Source organism: Uloborus diversus, chromosome 7 (genome assembly GCF_026930045.1).
Source record: "Uloborus diversus isolate 005 chromosome 7, Udiv.v.3.1, whole genome shotgun sequence".
In the NCBI taxonomy this organism is placed as follows: domain Eukaryota; kingdom Metazoa; phylum Arthropoda; class Arachnida; order Araneae; family Uloboridae; genus Uloborus; species Uloborus diversus.
Window position 1 is genome coordinate 64,511,047 of NC_072737.1, and position 20,755 is coordinate 64,531,801.

The 20,755-nt window shown below is 31.0% G+C and overlaps 1 protein-coding gene across 1 annotated transcript in view; it reads left to right on the plus strand.

The window, feature by feature from the left end:
• LOC129225856 (discoidin domain-containing receptor 2-like) overlaps positions 1-20,755 on the plus strand; it is a 214,878-nt gene that overhangs the window by 165,898 nt on the left and 28,225 nt on the right. The window contains exon 5 of the mRNA XM_054860378.1: positions 19,942-20,089. Coding sequence (XP_054716353.1) covers positions 19,942-20,089 — 148 coding nt within the window. The remainder of the gene's footprint in view (positions 1-19,941; positions 20,090-20,755) is intronic.

The window sequence follows — 20,755 nt, forward strand, 5'->3', positions numbered from 1 at the left end:
TTTCAACATATTCTCTGATAATATCACACACATTGGCTAAAAATAACCTGTAATGAAATTTATAATACGGTTTGGTCGATATGTGGACTGCGCGTACTAAACGTATTTAACACAAATAAATTTTACTTCATGTTTAAAAAATAATTATTATTTGCAATTGTAGGTAGAGAAGTACAAATGGAAATACTATCAATGTGACTACAGTAACTCTGAATTGCTCTTCAGTGATGGTTGGGTGATGACACTTAGACAAATACTAAAACTAATGATAGCTTAAATAAGAGGAAATAACAAACCAAGAGGTTAAGCCACGTCGTAAAAATGCAAGCTATTTTATGCTATACTGTTATTGTGGCAGTATTCATCATTTACGAAAAACTAATACCTATTTAAATCCTCTCAAGAGCAATTGATAATTTTTTGAAAAAAAACTAAAAATTAATTTCTGAAAAAATTCAGACGTGCACGAAAAAGGCATTTAATCCTAACTCTTAACTCCTTAAACTCCATTTTCGTGTTTGGAAACAGCACACGGAAACTCTAACCCAGCATTTATAATATCATTGATATGCAATGCTTTCCGTCAAATGATTTGTGAACCGTTTCATAACATTATTAGAATTGCAGGAGTCATTAATCTGCTTAAGTTAAGTGGTGAGTTATCATGTCAACAAGTAGCACTTTGCTTAATAATGTAGGCTTACCAGGTTTGCAACAATGGGCGGATTCCAATTTGAGCAACCTTTCGATTAATTGCTGTAATGAAATGCTTGTGTAATTAAACATCCCTAAGCATATGATGGATAGAAAAAAGTCCCACTTGTCTTGTTCAACTGTTGTGAATTATGAATGTCATGCCCTCTTCAGCAGGGTTAATATAAAATGTTCGGCCTTCCGCCTATATCTTTGCAATGTGGATATTTACCTTCACCAGATTTCGGTCATATATATACTCTCATTTCACTTGGGGCTTGTGACCTAAGAAAATGCCGCGTAAGTTAAAAAATAATTGTAAAGTTAAAACAGAGTAATTATTTCGATACATATACACAGTTTTCATGAACAAAACATGAATTAACTTAATGTCTATAAAGAAAAGAAGCTGAATTTTTGAGAACAATTAATTAATTATTTAGAAAAAAGGCAGAATTATTTTGGCGTTTAGGTTCCACCAAAATAACACTTTGACATGCATTCTGCTGCTCTAAGCACAGATGTGGTATCTACACATTTTGTCAAAATTCAGTTATTGTCATGGGGTGATCATCAGTAATTTAGTTTACCTAAATCTCAAGTTTTTTGGCGATTTTTGGCGAGTTGTGTACGCGAATATATTAAAAAAAGCTATAGCAAAAAAAGTGGTATGTGCATATTTTGCGTAGTTCGCTAAAGCAATTTGAACGTAAGTAACAAATACTAAGCCTTGAAAGTGGTATTTGAGCAATTACTCTTTTTTTTTCATAGTAATTATGTAGATACAACTTGTGTACATTAGTAAAGCAGCATCTTTAATAATGCAGCACTTTATTGTAACAAAGTACTAAAATTAGTTTACCTTTGAATAATTGATATAAATAAATACTAAAACAATTTAGAATTAAAGTTCAAGTAAAAATTCAGCTTTGTCCATTTAAATTTGTATTTAAAACTAGCAGTACCCGCACGGCGATGCCCGTGCTAAAATTTTAAAGGAAGTCCGTTGAATTAAAAAAATCTGCGATCCCCCACCATCCCTTCTGATGTGAAAGGATCATTTTTCTTCAATTAAAATGCGTACACACATTTTCAAAAAATTTTTAGAGTCTCTTTGGAATTTAAAACTATTCGCCAAAACATGTAAAAGGTTAACATTAGCTTTGAAACTCAAAATAATTCTTCACCTGTATAGTTCCTCGCTTAACGTGCCAAGCAACCACGCTACCGTAGCCCTCCCGTTTAGCGAGTGAAATGGGTCTTTTTTTCGGCATTTTAAAATGTTTCGCCAAATAAAGAATACTATATTAAAAGTGTTATAAAGAACAATCATAATTGAATATAAATGAAATTATTTACTTAGATAAGTAATTATTTTTAACTATACGAACAAAAACAAACGTTGTTGAAAGAAGGGGGGAAAACCCAGTAGAAAAATCCTACAAAATAAAAATTATGTACCTGAATATCGAAAACAAAAATGAATTCAAAAATCAGTTCGCTGACCACAACAGTCCCACAATAGCGTAGTTATCGACACTATCGGTCAGTGCCTTCTCGAGTTAACTTATCCCGCCATCTATTAGGAATTCATAGAACTGAAAAATTAATTAAACATTTTATTTTCAATTACAAATATTTCGAGAACGCGGTCGAACGGGATAAAAAGTATCCATTGTCCGTCTCCTGGTTCTAAGCTACCTCTCCAACAATTTTCAGCCAAATCGTTTCAGCCGTTCTTCAGTTATAAATAGTGCAACTAACTCGACTTTTATATTTTTAGATACAAATTCTTAAAAATGAAATGCATGTAAAATATTCTTATCTAATTCGCTTATGCAAAAAATAAATAAATAAATAAACATTTCATTCTATTGCTAATTATATTTTTGTTTAAGTATCGTCTGCTGTCAAAATTGTCTTCATGCTCGGTAAAATTGAATCTAGAAAATTAAACATTAAAAATGACGTCATCACATTCTTTGAATATAAAGAACGGAAATAATTACGGTTTACATTTTTAAATGTCCGAAATTTTGAAAATGGCATTTTTCAGAAGGCGGATTCTGATAGATTTGTATTTAAAAAATAGAGCGACAGCAAAATCCAAGTAAGGCAGATGCTATCAGTATTATTTTAGTGTTACATTGAGCGTGTTTTACTAAGTTATTTTCGTTGCATCTGTGAAGATACCCCTAAAAATGACTAGTAATAGTCACTTATGGTGAAATTAATCTAGTATATGAAAAGGTTTTGAAGAGAAAATTTGTCGTAACTACATTCATTAATTTTAAATAAAGACCTTTACAAAAATGCGATCGTACGTAGGTTAGATAAGTTATTTACGAAACAAATTCCGGGTTTTGAACATTTAATTAAGTATCAAATCAAAGAAACGAGTTGTAAAACTTTAATCACCAATTTCTCATTTTGAGCTATGCTGCAGATACCACATCTATGCTTAGCACGGCAGCATTTCGTGCTCTATTGTGTATCTTCTTTTAAGGACTTTTATTAGTAGTAAATAATTATCGTTGACGTGGCGTTGCCCTAAACGATAGCAGTCTGATAAATCACATCATTTTCTCATCAACGTCTTCAAAAACGAGCTGATGTGTGCATCACATGACTTCCTTTTACACCAATTAAATGTTATTTCTCCATTATTGTAATTTTAATGTGATTCAAGAGTTAACTCTATAAATATTACCAACAATGGTCACATTGAAACAAGATTTTTTTTTAAAAATCGCCAAATTTGTCACCAAGTTGGCGACATAACTTAGCGACCAAAATACTGGCGATATATCACCAAGTGTCCGCCAAATTATAACACCACTTGAGTTTGCATCGAAATTAACAATGATTTCCCCCAAAAAGGGTCAAAACACCCCTTTAGAAACACCCGAATGCAACCAAAAGGGGAGGTGCACAACTAGATCCCACTAGGCGTCTACGTATCAAATGTCAACTTTTTAGGACATACCGTTCTTGAGTTATGCGACATGCATACGCACATACACGTATACACACATACGCACATACATACGTACGTACAGACGTCACGAGAACACTCGTTGTAATTAACTGGGGAAACGTCAGAATGGTTATTTCGGGCGTCTATATGTTCTTAGGTACATATGCACGTGTGTTCGGGTCGAAAAACAAAAACTCAACATTCATTTGTGGGTAAGCAAAATCGAAATTAAGGCCGAGTGAAAAAAATTTCGCGAATACAATACTTCCTTTTTTGTAAAAGGAAGTCATAATGTTTAAAAAATAACGATATTTTCTTTTTAAAAAATGTTTTGCATTTTGCGTAAATATTATAATCATAGTATTAAACGACTCTGCAGAGTAATTTTAAAGTATACGACAGAATTTCCAGTTCACTCCGAAAAAAACTACTTATCAGTAACTTCTGTCGGCCCCTTTTTGAACTTCTTTGAGCATGATATTTTTCCGCCGACACATCACTTCTTAGAAAGTGGGAAATTTTTTCAGAGATAGCCTTAGCAACCGCTGAAGCAAACGTGCTCTAACTCTCCCATCAGTTACTGCAGCATGATGTGCAGTTTGGGCACGTAAGTGGCTTCATCTCATGCAAAATGATCGATAAATTTTAGCATCCTTTCTTCTGACCACTTTATCGTATTTTCGTAACTACACTTTGAAGCAGAAAAAATAGTAATAAATATTATTAGTTTTACCAAAACTACCTTGTAAAATCTTATGTTCTGAGGTGGTTAATCTTTTTAAAAAAATGTATGCAATGTATCTAAGGAAATCGGTATTTTTGTTCTTACAGATTTATGGTTAGTCTAAAAAAAGTTTATTGCTTAGTCTAAAAAAGTGTCTTGAAGTCTAACTAAAGTTAAAATATCAGAAAAATATTGAGTGCGGACACAAAAGCAATGAAATTGAAAGGTAAAAATATTATAAAGAATACTTTCAGTTTTATGGTAAATAGTAATAAGTATTGTTTTTTTTTCTTTTACCAAAACTTTGTAAAATCTTAGATTTTGAGAGGAATAATCTAAAAAAATCTGTATGCAATGTATCTAAGGAAATTGGTATTTATCTTCTTCAGTTTTATGGTCAGTGTAAAAAAGGTTTTATGCTTAGTCTAAAAAATGCTTTTAGGTTTAACTGTCTTGAAGTCATTAACAAAAGCTAAAATAACAGAAGTATCTAAAGTGTGAACATAAAAGCAAGGAAATTGAAAGGTCAAAATAATATAATAATATTGTTTTCATAATATAAAACGGTTAATGTTAAAAAAATCTGTATGCAATGTAACTAAGGAATTCGGTATTTATGTTCATCAGTTTTATGATTAATTTAAAGAAGGTTTTATGCTTAGTCTAAAAAATGCTTTTAATTTCAACTGTCTTGAAGTCATTAACTAAAGTTAGAATATCAGAAATAAGTGTGGACATAAAAGCAATGAAATTGAAAGGTAAAAATAATGTAAGGAGTACTTTCAGTTTTATGGTAAATAGTAAATAGTAATAAGTATTATTAGTTTTACCAAAACTTTGTAAAATCTTAGGATTTTGAGACAATTAAATCTTTAAAAAATTGAGGGCAATGTATCTACGGAAATCGTTATTTATATTCTTCAGTTTTACGGTTTGTCTAAAAAAAGGTTTTATGCCTAGTCTAAAACATGCTTTTAGTTTTAACTGTCTTGAAGTCATTAACTAAAGTTATAATATTAGTAGTATCTGAAGTGTGGAGACAAAAGCAATGAAATTGAAAGGTAAAATAATATAATTATATTATTTTTATAATAAAAAAAAAACAGTTAATCCTAAAAATTCTGTATACAGTGTAACTAAGGAAATCAGTATTTATGTTCTTCAGTTTTATGGTTAGTTTAAAAAAGGTTTTATGCATAGGCTAAAAAATGCTTTCAATTTTAACTGTTTTGAAGTCATTAGCTAAAGTTAAAATATTAGATGAATGTGAACTGTGGACACAAAAGCAATGCAATTAAAAAGTAAAAATACTTTGAAGAATACTTTCAGTTTTATGGTAAATAGTAATAAGTAGTAATAGTGTTACCGAAAATTTGTTAAATCTTTGGTTTCGAGACGGTTAATCTTTAAAACAAATATGCATGCAATGCGTCTAAGGAAATCGGTATTTATGTTCTTCAGTTTTATTGTTGGTCTAAAAAAAGGTTTTATGCATAGTCTAAAAAATGCTTTTAGTTTTAGCTGACTTAAAGTCATTAACTAAAGTTAAAATATCAGAAGAATCTGTAGTGTGGACACGAAAGCAATGAAATTGAAAATTAAAAATAATATAAGGAATACTTTCGATTTTACGTTTTTTCCCGTTAGATATCAGAAACGGTGATTAACCTGATAATTTAAGTGACAAACTGGTACAGAAATAAGTTTAAAAAAACTGTAAATAAGTTGATAAAATGAGCAGTACAACACCTCTTTTTCATGCTGACTGGGACTAAAGTTACCTGGAGAATCAAAAGTACGGATAGTTCGGTTAATATTGATAATAAAACTACATAAATCCTTAAATAGGCTGACTTATCATTTCTTGCGGTAAAAAATAACTATATTTGTAAAACAAAATTCATATAATTATTGCAAAACAAAAAAATGAAAGAATGATTTTTTTACCATATTTATTTCACTGTCATCTATTACGAATACGAGTCGCGTTTGAATGAAGCATGTGATCACTCAAACTCCTTATCGATAAAATTTGAAAATAAAGAGCGAATGTTTGACGGTACTTATTATTCTTCTTGTTATCATAACTTAAAAAACTAGTTTATGTGTAAGCATAAAGTTTTTTAAAAAATCGTGTTTTTATCCAAGTAGTTTTTCTGAACTTAAAAATTAATTATCTTTCAAAATAGGTCCATTTAAATAATTTGTTTTTTTCTTTTTTTAACATTTTATTGCCTTTCCTTTATAGCCAAAATATATTTTTTTAAATGTATTTCATTAATCGATATATTCCATTTTCAATTTTGATTATTTTCAGCGATGCTGTTCCTCTTCTGACCATTGTCGTATATTCTATATTTTACCTTTACGAATATTTGAGCATTGGTCTTTTATTTTGAGTAATTTCTTTCTAGTTTTCATTTTTGCTTGATAATCAAAATGCTTTAATATTAATTACATATTTTGTAGCACTGTCATGGTTCAAAAACAATGATATTGTTATGCAGTCTTCATGACACATATTTCTATTTTGAAATAAAAAAAAGCTAGAATTATCGCTTTGAGAATGAACGCTATGATGCCTTACATTATTGAGAAGAATTTGTGAACATCAGAAGTGATATCGAGTTACTAAATCATTGAAAAATTGGTATGTGATATTGAAAAATACCAAGATGAAACTGCATTTCATTTCCACCAAAATATTGGAAAGAATTCTTATTATAAAAGTAGATTTTTTTTTTCATTTTGAATTTCTGTTCTTTACGTTTCCTTTTTTTCGAACTGTATTTTTGAACCAAAGAAATATCTCTGCTCCCGAAGGAGATAGGGGCAATCTTAAACCTTGATGGCCTATGGAATAGTCTCGATCTCTTCTTTTAGCCCCGTGACGGAGACAATGAAAAAGAAAATAGACCTAGGTGGGTCATGGATTTTTGAACAAAAGGGACGGTATGCAAATAATTAGGAGTAATACTAAACGAATTTTTATTTAGTTACGTTGGCTATGGTTAAAAAATCCGCTTAAGTAGTCAGTAGCGCAAAAACAATTCTTTTTCTTTTTTGAAAAGTTATGAGAGTTTTTGCTTTCTGTAAGATTGGAAGAATTGCTGGATCGGAGAATTCTTTTTACAAAATTTCGACAAAATCTGTGATATTAGAGGAATTACGAGATCAGATTGTCATTGGTGTGATTTTCTAACTTGTTTATCTAGTAACAAAGGGTTAGTTTACTAAATTAATAATAATAATATAAGACAATAAATGAGAATCAAAGTCACGAGTTAGACCTATGTTCAAAGTCTAAAATCAAAGAATGCAAATAATATAGCATCAAAGTGGAGAATATTCATTTGTTTAAAATTAATAAAAACATAGATTCGTAAATGATAATACAAGAGATTTAGCAAAATAAACTCAACCAAGTGAATCAAAATGAGATATATTTTAATTGGTTTAGGCAGTTAATGAGGATATTTGTTTTGAAATGGTGAGCTGTATTTATGTTTTTATGATTTATGGAACAAAATCTCTGAAATAGTCCCCTTAAATATTTTTACTTAATCAACTATGCAAAATTTGTATTTCAAATTTCAGTATAATCTTTGTCGCACATATTGTCTATTTTCTTGAACGTTTGGTAAAGTTTTTTTGAAAACTCTGCCTGTTATGAGCCAAAACCTCGCGAAGGAAATTGGTATTTTTGCAATAAAGCTTATATCTTTCTTAACATAAGCGATACGTTCACAAAAATCCTTGTGTATGGCAAGTGGAACGAATTTGTAAAACTTACAGTTTATTCGCAAATTCTTTTGATGCAGAATGACAAAAAAAAAAAAAAAATTCTTTGTTGGTCCCCTCCGTTTAAGCGTTATTGTAGTACAGTGAAACCTGTGTAAGTTGACCACTCGCGGTGCACTACTTTGGTGGTCAACTTAAACAGGTGGTCAACTTACAGAGGTTGATTTATATGATGAGACTAATTCCATGCCGGAAAAAGCGGTCAACTTAGACAGGTGGTCAACTTCACTGGTTTTACTGTATTGTTAAAAAGTTTGATTTCAATCATGCGTTTCATATAGCTATAGCGACAGAATAATTCGTTAGGAAATTCAATAAAAATTCTTAAAATGTCAATATTTCAAACTATGCAAAGGCTTTTGGTTTCTTAGCGTACGTTCCAAAAAAATGCATAGCATGCATTTACACAGATGTTCCTTGAAATCAATTATTACATGATTTTTACAAAACTTTCACTGGTCAAGAAATATCTTAAAAACTGAGAAGAACTTTCTAAATTTGTGAAAAACAACTTTCGCTGATTATGCGAAATTTTCTAATATAAAGGGTGTTTTTTTAGAGGTATAGAACTTCAAGTTGGCAACATTGTTTGATATGTGGGCCATTTTGAAAGCTGTCACTTGTTTTGTGTTTAGTTCGGTTTGCCATTTCATCATGAATAGACAACAAGACGGTGCAACCTCCCACACAGCGCATGTCACAATTGATTTACTGAAAGAAACGTTCGGTGAACGAATAATTTCGCGTAATGGACAGGTGAATTGGCCTGCAAGATCATGCTATTTAACATCGCTGGACTATTTTCCGTGGAGCTGTGTGAAGTGGTCAACAATTCATGGTCTACATGAATAAGCCACAGACGATTGATGCATTGGAAGAGAACATTCGCCACGTTATCACTGACATACGGCCTATACTGCTACAAAAAGTAAGAAAATTGGACTTCCCGAATAGACTTACTCCGAGCCTGCCGAGGTGGCCATATGCCGAAAATCATATTTAAATAAAAATAGCAAAGAATCCTCTTTCGAATAAAGCCAAATTCATGGCAATTAACACCATAAAACTAAAGTTCTATACCTCTAAAAAAACACTTTTTACTAGGCAAGAAGATATGGATAAAGATAATTAGATTTTTTAGAAAAATGCATTTTTTAAATCAAAATGATTACTGTTTTTTATCTTTGAAAGTTAAAAACTTTTAATCTCAGTCACAAGCCGTGACGAATTTCGTTTGGAAGAGCTAGATGTGTGATTGGTTGCAAAGCCTATTATGCGATGGACGTAAGATACCAATCTTCGTAGAAAGGCAAAGGAACCTGTCAAGATTACACTAGCGCATTCTTATCCAATTTAAAACACTTTACGTTCCTTCCATTATCTACTTTAATCTAATTTTGTTTTCAAACTGCACTAAATCCATTAAAAGTTTTTTTTTTCTTTTGATTTCATGAGATTTTTGTCTCTTGCAATAGATTAAAAAATAAATAAACAAAAAAAATAATATTTATAGAAAAGCTGAATAAGATTTTTTACATATCAGTAATTAAGTTTAATAAATACCTTTGGTGCATAAAAATTAAAATAAGAAATAACAACGTGTAAAAGCAGAAATTGCAGATTACTGCAGACACGTGTTTTGGTGTTACACTGAACGCCTTTTTCAATGCGCAAGAAATGATCTTATGGATAAAAAGACATCCGACAGTAGTTGTTTATAAGAAGTACAAATGTTTGGGGTAGAATCACAGTTGAATTAGTGAAAAAAGTACAATTTAAGTTAAGCACAGATTTGGGTTTTTCTTTAGCTCATCTATTAAATGTACCAGTTGCCCAAAAATATACTAAAATGTGATGGCCACTGGAGAAAATACAAATATTACCTTCTAACCTGAACTACTGTAGGAGTGAGAGTAATAGTGGAGTAAGTCAATTTATGTGTGGCAGATTGGACCAGAAGGTAGAATTTTCCACAAATGGAAGGTTTTGCTTGTATTTCACATGCTTTCAGTAATCTCAATGTAAGTCTTTGAACGACAGTTGTGTAAGTCATTTAAAGTTACTTTAAAACAAGTAATTTTTCGTAAGTTAGAAGGACTTACATCACTCTAATTCTAACCACACAATATAGGGTAACGGCACCAGTAACTGACATGCTTAAGACATCACTCTCAGATTAACTCAATTTTCTAAGCGTTTTAATGTATTTAGAGTTTTAAAACTATTTTTCTCTCATGCTACTACATTTCATGTAACGTATGGCTGCTTCTGAATCCTCTGAAATAATTAATTCTATTTTTATTTGCTCAATTTCGAAAAAAATGTACGAACCCCAGTAACAGACACCGACAATTCTGATGGAACTCAGTAACAGATAGGATGAGGAAAGGATGAGTAATGTACAGAATTCCCCGTTTCCCTTCAAAATATGCAGAAGTTATTTGTTTTTAGATCTAAAACCTTATCAAATTTAAATGGAACATGAAACACCGGCAGCCATCGTGGTGGCTGCTCACAACCTTCCATTACTGCCTTGTAAATACCAACTGCCTCAAAAAATTCACTCTGATAACACTAGACGGTTGCACCGTATTCATGGCTCGCAAAGACATCAGTTTTACCCGCCTAAAATTCTTATTATTCAATTCCAAACTTAAGACTCTGTTACTGGACCCTTGTCTGTTACTGTAGCCGTTACCTTACTTTCTCACAATCTTAAAAGAGAGCGATTCTGTTTTAATGGCTACTTCAATGCTAGTGAAGCTCCTGATCAAACATTTAAAAAAAAAAAATCTCAAAAGTTTCGGGCTTTGCATTTGAAAAACTCAAAAGAGTTACAATGTCAAAGTAGATAATAATGTCTTCGTGGCATTTTCAGAAAAATAAGAGCTTTTATATTTTATAGGAATTTACTCCTCACAGAAATTCTTTTATAGTTATTTTTGTTCTCCAATGTTTATTTTGCCCTTGAACATACACGCGCACACATCCGCATAGAACACTCAGATGCAAAATAAAAAATGACAGTGTGATTAAAGAATGCCGAGCTTCAAAATAACCACTATTATTCAATTAATCCCCAAAAGATATTCAAGTAATATACTCGTACGTAGAAAGAATCAGTAAGAGGCTTTTTAGCCACTGTAAAATAAAAGCAAAACTTAAATAAAACTAAATTTTTTTCCTAAATATTTCTTAATACGTAAGCTGCTTAGCGCATTCTTGAGAATATTGCAGTCAGGCAACGTGACCAGTGCGAAAATATTGAACAGCAACCCTTTTTTTTTTTCAAACTTTCAACGAAATTCTTTCAAAATTTTGATAACAAATATTAAATATTAAATTATAATGATACAATACTTAAACTAATAACAGGTTTTTTTTTAGTTTCAGAAAGCCCCTAAGCCTGAATCGAAAGATCGATGTTAGTCTGGCGTAGCAGCTAACGTGTTAAATCATATTTTATAACATGGAATGGAATCTTATGGCAAATCAGCAGTAAAAATTTATTTTTGACTGGCCTTATGAGAACGAGTTAACATTCATCAGGGGGCGAGAAAACGTTGTTTCACCAGTGGGTTAAGCAATGTTGTTGTTGCAACCTCAAGGTTGCAGAAAATTGAGTTTTTTTTCCCCTGCGAATACAATACAATAGAACTAGAGTTATCGGAATGGATTGGAGTCGGAGCACATTCGACTAGTCAGAAATTTGGATTGTTGTATTGATGCTGAAAAAAGGGTCCGCTTTTATTGATTACTGTATCTATGTATAAAATGAGGAAAAAAATCTATCAAAAAAAGAAGAAAGCTTTTAATTAATTAAATGAAAGGCAACACTTTCACACAGGGGAATGTACAAGGGAGGGGGAGAAGGCACACTTGTTGGCCCGGGCCCGAGCCCGAAGAGGGCCCGAGATTTTTTTAATGAGGGTCGAAATATATGTAGAGGCGTTGGAGTAAACAGTTTCGAGGGAGTCCGTAAAAGTCATTTGTGTCGGGCCCCAAAATTTCTATGCACGCCCTTGCTTTCACATGTTAAGAGCACCGAACGTTAGAAGTCAATACTGTTGCACGTTAGAAGTCAATAATAGAACTACCCCATGAGACGGTGACTCAAAATCCTAATATTGTTCCTGAACCTACACTTGATTCGCGCCAAAAATATCGCGTGTAGACAGATTTATTATTTTTCGAATTGTGGAACATTTGCATCTTAATTATTTTTTTCTGAAATTCCTACCGATTCGGGTAATCAGCGATTCGGATAGTCGGAGCTCAGATAATTGGAATTAAACTGTATTTCCTAAACTTTGTAAAAGGTAAAGGACACACACATTTTTATGCAATATTTATAGGAAAGCTAATGACAATAGGTTGAATTAGGAATGATTACCCTCAAAATGAGCACTATTGTACAGTTATTACTGATAAATGAATCAGTAATTAAATATAGCAGAAAAAAAAAGAAATGCTTTCAGAGTAGTTCGTTTAACTTGTTTTTCGAAATAAAACTGAAACTAAAATAAAACTAAAAACATTACATGATCACGAACTATAGAAAACTGAAGGAAAACGCATTAAAAAACATACTTTTGAATTTAAAAAAAAATCTTGCTTTGCTGAGAACCAGGGTCCAACTTATATCCGAAAAGGAAATCTACGTTTCGGAAAGATAAATGACTGGGAACTTTTCCGTGACAGAACGTACTCCCTTAGAGTACCAAGCTGACATTCCTATTCCTTTCCCTTACGAAGGATGAAGGGAAGATGAAAAACAAAATACAAAGCATATAACCCATGGGAAATCCTCACTTATCTCAGGTTCAAACCAAGGTTTTCAATTTTTTCGTTCCTTATTCTGTTTTGAAAAAAAAATTCAAAAATATCATCTTGACGTCTGCAGCATCTGAGGCGAGTTTTTTCCTTTCTTAAGGAAAGGAAAAGTGTCAAGAATGAATCCTTTGTTTTCCCAAAGTATGAATAAAAATCAGAGCGTATACGTATATCCACAACTGTGTTTTCTGGTTATGCGGTAAATTTTTAAAAATAATAGTTTAGATTAAAGAACATAAAAATTTATTTGCTTTGTTCCCAAAGCAATAAAACCATTTAAGTAAATTACATACTGTTTTATCTATAATGGGAAATTTGATCTATCACAGTTTCCAATGAGAACTACTTTACTTGTCAATCGTATTACAGTGATGACCAAATTATTAGACTAAAGAGTTTTTTTTTCTTGTACACTATTTGGCCGAAAATACAATTTATTTTACTGTTAAAGTACAGTACATACTGTACACTAATTATTACGTTATTTTAGCATAATTTAATGTTTGCAGGTGGCAGCACTGTCTGCTTTTTTTAATGTTCTTTGTTTATCTACCTACTAGGAACATAACCTCAATCAGCTTAAACAGTTCACTAGTTCCTTTATTAGTGTGTTCTGTTATATTTAAAGTTAGTTTTAGGTAATTGGTGAGTATATGTATGTGAGTATATACAATAGTGAGTAAAAACAATTTTTTAACTCCTTTTTTAAAAAGTTAAGAAATGGTGTAACCCTTGTGAAAAGTATGCCCAAAAGACTTAAAATGCTCATCAAGAACAAGGGAATGCATACTAAATATTAAATAATTATTTCACTGTTCGTTAATGTGTCTATAGTTATTTAATCAATAAAGAATTTGCTTTTAAAACAGTATTAGTCTAAAAATTTGGCCAGCACTGTACTTTCATTCTTTCCATATACCCAATGTTAAGTTTGAAGAATATGTACCGCACGAGGCAAACAAACTTTTTATTGCGTATTTAATTTTATCCTCGTATATATGATAGCGAATTCATTGATCGAGTAACGCTCTGACGTCATCAACAATGAAACTAGCGCCATAGCAGGATAATTTGTTAGTACAATATTTTGGCAATGTTTGGCATGCAGGGATGTGTTTTAGTTTGACAAGGCTGAACTGAATTCGGCAACTTAACTGCTTTAATGGTAAGACTGATTTTAGGAGAATGAAGAAACGAAAAAGTGGTAACAATCAACGCTATCTACTGGAGTTTAGGATTAATCCACTAGAGTTAGGTTTAAAATTTCAACTATCAAAATATCATCAAACAAATAATTACTTTGCTCGTATGTAGAAACAATTTTAACCTGTCATACCTTGATGAGCCATTTTCTAGTATTGTTTTTAAGTTCCAATACTATTTTATTTTTTAAGGCTACAATGGAATAAGAAAATCATTTTTATACTTTTGAAGATATTGTTCTGAAATTTTTATCAGTTATAGACCTTTATGATGGGAAGTAATACGTAAAGTTTTGTTGAAAAATAATGAATAGAGAGTTTTTTAAATACATAGGATATTGTATTTTTTCATCGTAAATATTTTAACCACAAAAATTACTTCATAAGCATCAATTTTTTTTTCTGTTGATTTTGTCTATTTTTCTAGATGCATATTTTATATCTAAGGAAAACTTTGGGAGCAAAATTCCATTTACTACAATATTTTGTTCGAAAGATGTCAAAAACTGTCTTTGTTAAAATTTCGATTTTTTTCTGAAAAAAGTCGATAGAAATAGGACAAAAAAAAAGAAACTATGGTTTTGAAAATTTGTTCCCCAATGTTTTTTCAATTTGTATCTCATTATCAATCTGAAAAAACTCAAAGTAATTAAGCAAATCCTGATTTGCAGGGAGCATTTGAAAGATACACATGAATTTAAATTTTACGATTATGAGATATTTGTATTTAAATGAAACATTCGTTCACAAAATGCATAATATCACACTGATATAATAGCTTATAACTTCTGTAAAAATAGTCCGAATTGAAAAATATTTTTTACTATGAATAACGCACAGTTTAAAGATTAGAGTTACAAAAAAAATGAAAAAATCAAAATTTTGGTCGATTTTTTTTCATTTTAGGACTCCATTGTTGGCTTAAAACAAAATCTTGCAAAAATAGATACTCCTATCTACTTAAACAATGCAATGATTAAAACAATATATTTTTGAAAGTGCGAAAAAATGCTAATTTTCTAACATGATCTTTTTTTGAAAATAATAAATCAAGATGAATATATAACCTCAACTAATTATTTTTTACCAGCGTAACACAAAAAAAGAAAAATAAAGTAACATCTCAAATGTGTGTTTTTATATTGTTTCTAAAACAAAATACGGGTATTAATTATAATAGTCAAGCAAATTAATTTCATCTTATTTTTCTTATTAAAGTTTATATTCAAATTTCACGTACAAGAATCTTTTAAAACTGATCAAAATGTTTTGCAATTTACAAGAAAGGCGGTCTTATTCATTCCTTTTATGAAAGCAGTGTTGCGAGAAGAAAAATCAATTTTTGCAACTTTAGATAAAGGAAATCAGGATAAAAGCTATTTAGATGCAAATCTATGAGTCCTGAGTTCTGGAAAAGTCATCAAAAGTTTTCTTTGTTGCCATATTTTTAAAAAGGATCGTATTAAAGAAAATAATGAAAATGCGGGGGAACCAGGAATTATGTATTAAAGTGATTTCATTTTAAGATGCAAAAAAATAAGAAAAGTAATAGCAATACATTCTTAACATGGATGAATATTTTCCTTTAATATGACGGCTATGTTTTCATTTATATTGATTATCGGAAGTACAGTAGAGCTTCATCATTTATCCGAAGTTCCAGATTATTCGGATTAACTTTTGTAGCCTTTAAATTATGTATATCAGCAGTACAGTAAAATCTCGTTTATCCGGCCATCATTAATCCGGAGCTGTGGATAATCCGGATCGAATTTGTAACCCTTAAAATAATTTATGTTCATCAGCAGTGCAGTAAAATATCGAATATCCGGCCGTCATTTATACGGATCTATATATTATCCGGATCAATTTTGTAGTCTTTAAGAAAATATGCTCATCAGTAGTAGAGAAAAACCTCGTTTATCTGACTATTATTTATCCGGATCAACTTTGTTACCTTTATAAAATTATTATCATCAGTAGTAAAATAGAACCTTGTTTATCCGACCATCATTTATCCGAATCTCCTTATTATCCTGATCAAATTTGTTGCCTTTAAAAAATGAATGTTCATCGGTAGTACAGTGGAGCGTCGTTTATTCGGCCATTGAATATCTAGATCGGCGGAGTTTCCGGATCAACTGTTAAAAAGTTTATGTTCACATATAATACTTTAAACTATGATAGCAAGTTCATACAAGTTCTCTAAACATTATCTTTTTCTTTGATCTATTAAAGATAAGACGTTTGCCTTACCGTGCTTTATTCAAACGCCAGACTGGCTCGATCCCCGGAGATTAAGGCTCGAAAAGACACTAGACCAATGCTTTGTTAAGAAATTATGCCATAAAATATTTATATCACTTTAAATATCTGGTAAACAATTATATGTAATTCTGTTATAAAATAAGTTTTTTTGTCGTAATAAATATTATATCTACCATTTTAAAGATTTGTTTTGTTTATTGTCCATAATACCCGGATTATTGGGATTTTTGACTATCCGGATTGTCTTTGGTTCCAGTTAGTCCGGATAAACGAGGTTGTACTGCACTTAATTACGCACCAACACATACGTAGTTATTCGCAATTTCAATAAACTATAGGGGCGCTGGAATCACTGCCCAACGGCGGATGAAAATGGTAAAGCAAACAAATGCCGTAACTTGTATAACTTGCTTTGACGCTTTGTGAATGACAGTATTTTTTATCGTGTTTGTGGGAAGCTTCCTTTTCTATTCTTCTGAACTTACAATACACCACAAACTGTCTGAAGCCTGTAATTTACCCCTATGGAGGCATGGAATGGAATGTTTTACCTTTTTCGGTAGTATTGTTAATCACCGCAAGGTAGCGTATTCGAGCTCTGGAGTTGCAAATAGAAAGAAAATTTTTAGTCTGCCTTTAGTAGCAAACTGGAAAACTGATAACATATCCGGCAAAAAAAAAAAAAAAAAAAAAAAAAAAAAAAAACATTTTTAAAGTGTAAATTTTACCATAAGGGAAAAATCAATGGCTTTTTCTTTTTTTCCTTCTTCATCGATGCCTTCCGATTCTGCTTCATCGTATCTGAGATACTTACAGCCGTTTTTTCTGCCGAAGGACTGCAATAACGGCAAAACGAACTTTACAAGTTTATAATACCATTGTTGCTGTTTAAAAAGCATGTAAAAAGTGAATACGTTTTTGATCCTTTTATCAATAATTAATTTATAAAAGTGAAAACAGTGATGAAATTTGTATCATTTAAAAAAAATCAATTGTGATCAATTTTGAATTATTTAATAGTTTTGTTTGAAAAAAGACCCTCATCTGCAACAGTATTTTATTTTATTTAATTTTTTAAGTCATGGTTTTTGCTCAATACTAAATTACACTAACTTTACCTTGAAAATGTATAACAGAACCATTTTTCGCTACAGCTTTAAAATATATGTTTTAGTAAAGAATTCGCCCTTGAATTTTCAAGTAAACCAAATTATCTTTCGATGTTGTAAAAAACAATATCGTAGTCCTATAAAGGCAAAACGTACGGCTCTCTCATTTGTTTAAATACATACGATATTATCAATCCATAAATACTATTTTAAACTATATTTGAACTAATTAAATAATTGTATAATTTAAATGACGTTACAATACATGTTTTCCTAGTTTCCCAGTCATGTTTTAAAAGTATTCATTGCAAATTTAAAAACATGCTATGATTTTTTAAAACGTTTTGCGACTTACGCTTGCTGAATGCTAATATTCCATATCATCGCGTAAAAATAAGTAAGTAATAACAGCTTAGAATCATTTAAGACATTTATGTAAAAATCATCTATACATTGTTTATCAAATCAAGTCACATAAATACTTTTATGAATTTTATTTTATATTAATACTAGGTGATAATGTGTTTGTTTATGACCAAAATTGTAGACTTTCAACATTTTTAGATGATTTACCAAAAGTCTTTTGCTAATATCTTTGGTAACGAGAATTTAGGCATTTACCAGGTTTCGAGATTCACAATGACGACAATATATAAAAGTTTCTTAACCACAAAATCAAAAGATGCTGTCTTTGTTACTCAGATGTTGTTCGCAATCCTTATACCCATAATTTATTTTTTTGTTCTAATTTATTTTTTATTCTAACCAAAAGCAACAAAAAATAGAGTAGTCACAAAATTAAAAAAAAACTTCCGCTTTTTAATTGTTACCAAAAAAATTAAAAAAAAATTAATTTGAACTTTGACATCTTGAATTCAAATTATGTTTTTCGCAATCACGAGTGTGTGTGTGTGTATGTAGGCGTGTGTGTTTGTGTGTGGGAGGTATGTGTATGTGTGTAGACATGTGTGTTTGTGCGTGGGTGTGGGTAGTTGTGTGTTTGTGTGTGGGGGGTATGTGTATGTGTGGGTAGTTGTGTGTGTGTGTATGTGTTTGTGTGTATGTCTGTATGTATGCGTGTGTGTATGTGTTTGTGTGTGTAGGTCTATGTGTGTGTAGGTGTATTTGTAAGTGTAGGCAAGTAAGTGACACAACCTGCAGACGGTTTTCGCTACAGGAGCAGCATCGTGAGGCGGTCGGCCGATGGTGATGCTGCAAAGGGAGGCGGGGGAAAAATAAAATAATAGGAATTCAAAACTGTCAAGTGAGGACAATAAGCAATCGTTATTGCTCAATGATAATAGCTGTAAAGTTAGAATTGTTGATAAACTAAACTAATCAGTTTCAAGGCTGAACCTAAGCAAGCATATATCGCACGTTTGAAAAAAGAGTGTCACAATACGAACTTTAATTTTTTTTTCTCTTAAAGGCCTTCAAAGGACATTATCTTCTTTGGAAAATAATGACAGATTTTTCTTACCGCATATTAACCACTGGAGAGCACAGCAAACTTATCTTTCTTATTGCAAATTTCCCGAAGAGTTCAACTTCAAGCGCTTCTCCTGTAAAATTTCATTTCTTCGTATTGTGGCACTCTTCCTCCAAATGAGCGATATGTATTTGTGGATTTTGATAATTTTAAACTTTTCAAATAATATTAAAGCTTTTCGAATAGCTGGTTCATTCAAGTCACTAGTTTAAAAGCGTAAAACCCACTGCTGAAGTTCAGCCTTAAAATTAGTTTGTTAAATTTTATTAACAAAATTTAAGTTTATATTTACTATTATTTTTCATTATTTTTGGCAGCAATTAAAAAGCACATTCCGAGTATTGTTCAGTTTTCACATTGCTTATAGTCTATTTTCTTCATCAAAGTATGCAATTTTGTTGTGAATGTGCCTAACTCAGGAGCAGAAACATCAAGAGCGTGGCGGGAGAGAAAACAGGTGGGGGGAGGGGAAAAGTTCAGAATGAAAAAAAAGGAAATAGTTGAAGTTTCACTTCTACGGTGTATCCTTACGACACACTTTTAATTAATTACTTGAGAGAAAATTTTATAATGATACACTCCTTTTAATGACTTTAAAAACTTCTTTTATAATTTTCTCGCAAAACACCTCCCAGGTTTAAAAACGTTGCAAAATATTTTTAAACGCTGTGAAAACATTTAAAAACGTTTTCTTTTATGAAACAAATGTGAATCTTTTATGAAACATCTTAACCTTTCGTGAACAATATGGGCTGGCTATGTCTTAGAGAAAATCTTATTATAACAAAGATTATTTCTTAAATATATGCAATTAATATGAATACTATTGTGTTTTTTAATTCTAGGTTATTAAAGGAAATACGAACACTTACACAGTGGTGAAGAGAAAATTGAATCCCATCCTCATTGCTTCCAAGATTCGATTTATTCCGTTTAGCGTTCACCTTAGAACAGTCTGCATGAGAGTAGAAATTTATGGTTGCCCTTACATAGGTAAGGAATATTTTATACAGTAAAGATTTAATATCACTTTTCATTAAGGATTCAGGTTATGTATGATTATATGCATTGTTAAGTTAAACTTTTTTGATGCAAAATAGTAGAAGCATTTCAAAGTTTCAATACTAATCGGAATATTATGCTTTTTGTAACTTTCTTGAACATTTATTTTACCCTTAACATGTTCGTGTTGATCAGATATCGATTGCTTTACTTCAAAGGACATAAAAGTATTTTTAATAATAAGATTTACCCACGTTTTTATACTTTAATATATATTTATTTATTTTCATACGATGTACTTTGAGTATTTATGTTTAGTATTTTATTTTGTTTTTAATTTTTGTTTATTTATATACAGCCTCCATTCTTTTATTCATGAAAAGTTACATATTTTTCGGTTTGTGGAGAAAGTAACAAAAATAGCATTACATGTTCTGTAGAAAATATGCTGAGTGAGAATTTTTTCTAATCTAGAGATAATTACAGGGAACAATTTGATCCTTATTTTCTGTTAAGTTCGACTTTTGACTGTTTAAGAGTAAAATAGGCATGCCTATTTCAAAAATATTGTTAGCGTTTTACGTCAGATTTACGGGAATGAGACTACTTTCTTTTAGAAGAATCGTTCTGTTACAGAAGTGTTCTTTGTTTAAATCT